Here is a 7509-nt window from a genome sequence, read left to right on the forward strand (position 1 = left end):
TCTATATCTCAATCAAAACTTGTCCCTCTCTTTTGTGCGCTCTCTGTCTCTGTCGAAGCCTTGTCCCTCTCTTTCGCGCTCTCTGTCTCTCTCTCTGTGGTCTCTCTGTCTCTCTCTCTCTCGTGCTCTCTCTGTCTCTCTCTCTCGTGCTCTCTCTATCTCTCTCTCTATCGAAACTTCTCTCTTTGTGGTCCCATTGTCTCTCATTTCCTTAATTTTCTCGAAAAGCACTAAACTCACCATATTCTGAAGGTGGAGCGTGGTCCACTTTGAAGGTATGAAAATCCCTTTTGTTTTACGATGAAGAAAAATTTGTTGCTTTACTGTTTAGATTTTTTGAGTTATAATAATTAATTTTTTATTTATTGATTTTTCTAGGGTTTATTATTAAGATTAGGGGGTTTAATGAGTTAGGAATTAATTTTGTAATTTCCTTTTTATTTTTGTAGACAGCAATGGATAAATCTGAGAGGTACAATTTGTTAATTAAATATGAAGGGTGTGAGGAGAGAATGAACAATTTGTGGACAGGTGTACAGGTTGTGAGTTTTTTGTTGGATATATTAAATATGCAACATGTTTTTTTGGACAGATTTGGTGAGTTTTAATTTAGTCTAAATTGGATGAAATTGTGATTTTTTTTTTATATAATTAGTGTGCAGTTTTTTATGTTTATTTTTTTTTCACAGATTTCATTTGCAGGTTTTGGGATCTTTTGATGTGCAGCTATTTTAGATATATACTAGTCATTTCAGATATGCAGATATTGTAAAGCTATTTTGGACAACTTTGAAGAAATTAGATAGGTTTTTTGCATATATTTTGTAATGTAATGGAAAAAATTTCATTTGCAATGTAATGGACTTGATCATGTTATTATTCAAATGATCAAGCTTTTATATGAATGAATATTCAATTTTTTTCACATCCTGTGTATGCGTTTACATTTCTTGTTAGCTACTTTTTTATAACATTTTTATATGTGAATAGGGATAAAATACTTTGTAACAAAATAATACATCTGTAAAGGATACTGTTGCTTAATTAACTAAAAGTTCACAACACTATAGTCCACATATATTTAAATATTCAAACACTATAATTCTCGTATTTTTAAATTTTCAAACACTTTAGTCCTCATATATTCAGTTTTTCAAACACTTACGTCCTCATAAAATTAAATATTCAATCATTTTAGTCCATCGTACTACTGTAAATTCAAAATATATATTCACAGCAAAAAAAATGTAGTTTCTATTATCTAAATTTCTGGTACATATTATTTCAAATCACTTTCATTGTTACTCCAACTACAATAAAAATCAAAACAATATAAATTATTCTCAATTGGCACATAATTCCCCCCAATATTTGCAATCTCATCTCTAGTAGCTCTTTGTTCTTCCTTCATCTTCTTCAGATCATTCTTCATCTTTGCAATATCTTCTATTACCTTCTCTAGCATTTCTTCTATAGGTCTTCTTTTTTCGATTTTCCATCCCTCATCCACGTTAATGCTGCCACTTGATAGAGTTGAACTTTGATTCACAGATTCACATCACCCACGAAATCTTCCACACACATTATCTCTGTAAAAATAATATGGCTTATTAGGGTTTTCGGCTGACTCAAAAATTCTTATCCAAGCCCTTTTGCCACATTGCAGTTCACATTCTTCAATCTTCTATTCCAGTACTTGGTAGACCCACTTGATGATTCATAACAATCGCCGAAAGGAAAGAGAAGATGTGAGGGAGAAGAAAGATGAAAATAAGAAAAAAAAAAAAAGAATCAACAATGGCTGAAAGGAAATAGAGAAGATATGAGGGAGAAGAAATATATGAGAGAGTAGAAAGATATGAGTGAAAATAAAGATGGAAAAGAGAAAAAATGGAGAATCAACAATGGCCGAAAAGAAGAGAGAAGATATGAGGGAAAAGAAGGATGAAGGGATTTTACATTGAGAGGGTTTTATCAAGTTCATTAAGGATATTTTTGATAAAAATTTTTATCTCACCTTAAACTCTTTGACCAAACAGTCATTTGAATGGAAAGACTATGAATTCGAATCCAAAATGACTACGAATTCGGACGAAAGAGAAAATGAAGGATTTAAGTGTTGGGTCGTCAAAATAGAGGGACAGAAGTATTAATTACGTTAAACCTCAGGGACTAAAAAGTAATTTTTTTCTTTTATAAAAATATTCTAAATATTTAGAAATTTGAAAAAAAAATAGATTATTTAATTTATTTTTGAAAATAAAAGAATTAAATAATTATTTTACTAACCTATAGTTTACTAAATGGTTAATTTCCTAATAAAAACATAAGGGTAATTTACGATTTAGTCCCTGGGTATTACCATTATTAACAAGTCAGTCCCTGTATTTTTAGAAACCTATTAAAACGTCCTTATGTTTTATTTCCGTCAACGAAATAGTCCTTCCGTCCTATTTTCCGTTAAAATTAGATAAAGGAGGAGAGAGAAAAATTTTAAAATCCAATTTTACCCTCAAATAAAACCATTTATTTAGTCCTTGTATATTACAATTATTAACAAGTTAGTCCTTACATTTTCAAAAATTTATTAAAATATTTTTATCTTTTTTCATATCTATTAAAACGTCCTTATCGTTTTTTATGTCAACTAAATAGTCTCTATCTTTTCTCAGATCTATTAAAACGTCCTTATCGTTTCTTTTTGTCAACGAAATAGTCCCTGTCTTTTCTTTCGTCGTCCTCCTCCTCCTCCTCCTCCGAAAAAGAAGAAGAAGAAGAAGAAGAGAAAGAAGAAGAAGAAGAAGAAGAAGGAGGAGGAGGAGGAGAAGAAGAAGAAGAAGAAGAAGAAGAAGAAGAAGAAGAAGAAGAAAAAGAAGAAGAGAAAGAAGAAAAAGAAGAAGAAGGAGAAGAAGAAGAAGAAGAAGAAGAAGAAGAAGAAGAAGGAGAAGAAGAAGAAGAAGAAGAGAAAGAAGAAGAAGAAGAAGAAGGAGAAGAAGAAGAAGAAGAAGAAGAAGAAGAAGAAGAAGAAGAAGGAGGAGAAGAAGAAGAAGAAGAAGAAGAAGAAGAAGAAGAAGAAGAAGAAGAAAAAGAAGCAAAAGAAGAAGAAGGAGAAGAAGAAGGAGAAGAAGGAGAAGACGCAGAAGAAGAAGGAGAAGAAGAAGAAGCAGAAGAAGAATTGATGAAGAAGAAAAGGAAGGAGGAGGAGAAGGAGAAAAATAATGGGGGGTAATATAGTCTTTTACTATATTTTTAACGGCAAAAATAGACAGAAGGACTATTTCGTTGACGGAGAGAAAACATAAGAACGTTTTAATAGGTTTCTAAAAATACAGGGACTGACTTGTTAATAATGGTAATACCCAGAGACTAAATCCTAAATTACCCAAAACATAACAATAAGAAAAACATTTTCCAATAATTTTCTGTTTGCCCCTCATTTTCTGTATTCATACTTCTATCTCGCTCCCGCGGCCGTAGGAGACTAATCTTCTGATCATTCAGTCCTACGGCATAATGGGCAGAGTCTGAATTTGAAGATTGTTTGTTGTGGAGGAGGAGAAAGGATTGAGCAGATGCTCAAGCACACAATTCGAAGCTTCAAAAGAAGAATAAGCTCAATTTCAACCTCAAGCACACCAAGAGAGAAGGTAGATTGTGTGGTGATAGGAGCGGGGGTTGTGGGCATAGCGGTGGCGAGAGAGCTTGCTCTCAAGGGTAGAGAGGTATTTGTGGTGGATTCCGCCTCGACATTCGGCGCCGGTACCAGCTCTCGGAATAGCCAAGTCATTCACGCAGGCATCTATTACCTGCCCAATTCCCTCAAGGCTTTGTTTTGCGTGAGGGGAAGAAATTTGCTCTATTCTTATTGCTCTGAACATGGGATTCCGCACAAACAGACGGGCAAGCTCATAGTCGCCACTTCGCCTGCAGAAATTCCAAACCTGTATCAGCTAATGAATCGTGCGGCTCAGAATGGGGTGGACGACTTGAGAATGTTGGAGGGTTTTGAAGCCATGAAAATGGAACCTCAATTGCAATGCCTCAAGGCTTTATTTTCCCCTGTTTCTGGGATCATTGATGTGCATTCTCTTTTGCTCTCTTTAATGGTAATGAATACCTTCTGCTTATCTTTTTCGTTTCCTTGGAGCAAATTGGTGAATTCTTTTAGGTCCAGGACTAGTTTGGGATTAAGGCTTAATTGTTTGTTGTTTTCCAGGGAGAAGCTGAAAGTCATGGGGCAACCTTCTCTTACAATTCTACAGTCAATAGTGGCCATCTTGAGGGAAACCATTTGCAGCTTCATATAGTGGGAAGCAATCATCTTCAAAGCTGGGATGGACAGTCTCCATTGCACCCGGAGCTTATACTTATTCCCAAGCTTGTTGTGAACTCTGCAGGATTGAGTGCCGTTCCTCTTGCAAGGAGATTTAATGGTCTAAACAGTGGTATGATTCCACCTGCACATTATGCTCGTGGTTGCTACTTCACCCTTACAAATACTAGAGTCCCTCCTTTCCAGCATTTAATATACCCTATACCTGAGGATGGAGGCCTTGGAGTGCATGTTACCCTGGATTTGGATGGCCAAGTTAAGTTTGGCCCAGATGTTGAGTGGATTCATGGTGTAGATGATATCTCAAGCTTTCTAGACAAGTAATCCTTTGCTTGGCCATTTCCCTCTCTCTCTCTCTCTCTCTCTCTCTCTCTCTCTCTCTCTCTATGTATATATATATATATATATATCATCTGGAGCCGTTTTCATATTAGCTGTTATTTTAGAAGTAATGGCTACTTAGTTCTGCATTAAATGGTTAGCATGTAGGAGACTATCTAGAAAGAATCTACTCTTTGATTTTTAATGCTGAAACAACATTATGAATTCCTGACAATCATTTATTTTAAACTCTTTCAAATGCTAATATTTTTGTCATGTATTGTTTCCATATCTGACTCGGGGAGCAGCTACATATATAGAGCTAATAGCCTCTCCTGAAAGTGCATTTGAAACATCTATAAGGAGTCTGCTAGGTGGATTCAGTTTTATTTCCTAATCTACTGCGGTATGAAAGGTTATATAATTATGATTGGGTTAAGGTCACTTTAGTTGTGTGTCATGCCAAAGTTGCTGTGTGATAGAAATATATGTCTATGAGTGCAGTGGCAGTGATATTGAATTCACATTCTAGCTATGCCATGGTTTTAAATTGTTGTAGCGGCTGTGTTTGTGGTCACAATCCTGAGTAATAGGAACAGGCCTGAATTGGCTGTAACATAATAATGACGGCCTATTGCTATGCAAATTCTTTTCAAAATTTGTGAAGTTCATGAATGAACAGATATTTAAAGATATCTTTAAAATAAGCTACAACTGAATAATAAGCATAACAATGTCAATAAAGAGATTATATTCATTATCCTTAGACAGCATTAATATCAATCAATTCAAAACAAAAATAACTAGGTAATTTTTCTTTTTGTTAATTTTCATTTATCTATCCATTATATTGGACTTATTTATGCATTAGCTATGACTTATTTTCATGATTATTTATCTTCTTAAATTTTATCCTGCAAGGCCTAAATTTATACTTAGTAAACATATTAAAGTCTAAAACTTTCTTTGATATTATTGATAGATAATTAAGAAAAAGTGGCCAAATGCCTAGAGAGAGTGTTAAGAAGCTGAATGAATATGCCAATTAGCTTTCTGCCAAAAAAGAAAAAGGCTTCTTATGCTGCCCTTCATATGATTGCTGTTAAAAAATCCAAGATTCTCTCCCAACAATAATTACAGTCAGTAACAGCCTTTACTTGTACTTAACAGCTGCAACGGTCCTTACACAAGTGATTTTGAAAAATCTGTTTTATAATGCGAATATGGTAACAAAAAGCTTAATTTCTTGAATTCCATTATTTAATCCATGCATTTACTTTATTGATAGAATGATTGCTCAGATGCTGATATATGGTAGATAGTGAGCATATGGAAGGAAAATGTTTAATTGTGTATCTGAGACATAAAACAATCTTATTCTATTGTTGTCTTTAATTATAAATGCTCAATTATTTCAGTTGTTGCTTTCAGGTATGACTATTCTGTTAGTGCTAGTCATGCAGAAAGATTTTACCCAGAGATAAGGAAGTACTATCCAAGTATGAAGGATGGATCATTGGAGCCCGGTTATGCAGGGATTCGACCAAAAATTTCTGGTCCTGGACGGTCTCATATTGACTTTTTAATACAGGTAAACACTTTCCTTTTCCTGTGAATTGTGAATCCAAATTGCCACCTCTAGACGCATATGGAAATCCTTGTCAAGTTAAAATCTGAAAACAATAAACATGGATTATGATAAAAAAGATATAGAAGAAAAAGAAAAGGAAACGTCAGATAGGATTTGGTGTTTGTGTAATATGGCTGAGTTAATGACGTTGAGGGAAGAAAGAAATAGAGAAGTAGGCAGAGAGCACAGAACTAGACAAATATTCCAATTTGTATACTATTGCGTGGAATTAATTAGGAGGAAATAAATCAGGATGTCTTCTCATTGTCATTTGTACTTCATAAGATTTCCAAGTGAATCTATTAGCTGCATTGTTCTACTTCTAGCAATAACAATTGTATTGTTGATGGAAAATAGAACAAATGGTGAATTCCAGTGGTATCTTGCTGGTTTACATTTTCGATTGAGAGTTGCACACTACTTACAACCTTATTGCAGGGAGAAGATAGTCATGGAGTGCCAGGTCTTGTGAACCTTTTTGGAATTGAGTCACCTGGTCTAACGTCAAGCATGGCGATTGCTGAATATATAGCTGCCAGATTCTTGAAATGATATGACTTGTAGATATGATTTCAAAAAGTACATTAAGTACGAATAATCTTTAGCTCATTGGTAATTGTGTTCTGTGGAATTATGAAGCATTGAGTTCAAGTTCCAGTTGGAACTAATTGTACCAAAAAAAAAAAAAAAACAAACAATCCGCAATTTGTACAGTGCTTTAAACAGTATTCTTTAATAATAGCAATCATATCAAATTTCCGAAAAGCCTTTTTAATTGGCTGTGTTTCTTTGGTGTTATTTTTGTGAAGCCTTTACCAGCTATAGTATCTATAATAAGATAAGAAATAATTGGGCAATTTCAGTATATTTCTCCATTGAAGTAAGTGTGTACATATACAGATTAAGACAACTCCTAAAAATTTTCTATCAATCAATTAACCTATTATTATGTAATCTCTTATGATTATGTACAGATTATGTTCACACTCTAATACTCTCCCTCAAGTTTGATCATAGATGTTTATCATGCCCAATTTGTTAGAAAGTATATTCTATTCGACGCCCATTTAAAGTTTTGGTGAGTAGATCACCCAGTTGCTCTCTTGTCTTCACATAACTGGTAAAGATTAAATTTTCTTAAATTTTTTCACAGATGAAATGACAATCAAATTCAATATGCTTAGTTCGTTCATGGTATACTGGATTGGAAGCAATGTGAAGAGCA

At 34.0% G+C, this 7509-nt stretch overlaps 1 protein-coding gene across 1 annotated transcript; it reads left to right on the forward strand.

The window, feature by feature from the left end:
• The first annotated feature begins 3411 nt into the window (after positions 1–3411).
• On the forward strand, positions 3412–6979 carry LOC110624185 (L-2-hydroxyglutarate dehydrogenase, mitochondrial). The gene is made up of 4 exons (XM_021769302.2): positions 3412–4106; positions 4217–4653; positions 6086–6245; positions 6723–6979. The coding sequence occupies exons 1-4, from the start codon at positions 3573–3575 to the stop codon at positions 6834–6836; spliced, it is 1245 nt and encodes a 414-aa protein (XP_021624994.2). The 5' UTR covers positions 3412–3572; the 3' UTR covers positions 6837–6979.
• Positions 6980–7509: the final 530 nt, after the last annotated feature.

The sequence above is a fragment of the Manihot esculenta genome, chromosome 10 (genome assembly GCF_001659605.2).
Source record: "Manihot esculenta cultivar AM560-2 chromosome 10, M.esculenta_v8, whole genome shotgun sequence".
Classification (NCBI taxonomy): Eukaryota; Viridiplantae; Streptophyta; class Magnoliopsida; order Malpighiales; family Euphorbiaceae; genus Manihot; species Manihot esculenta.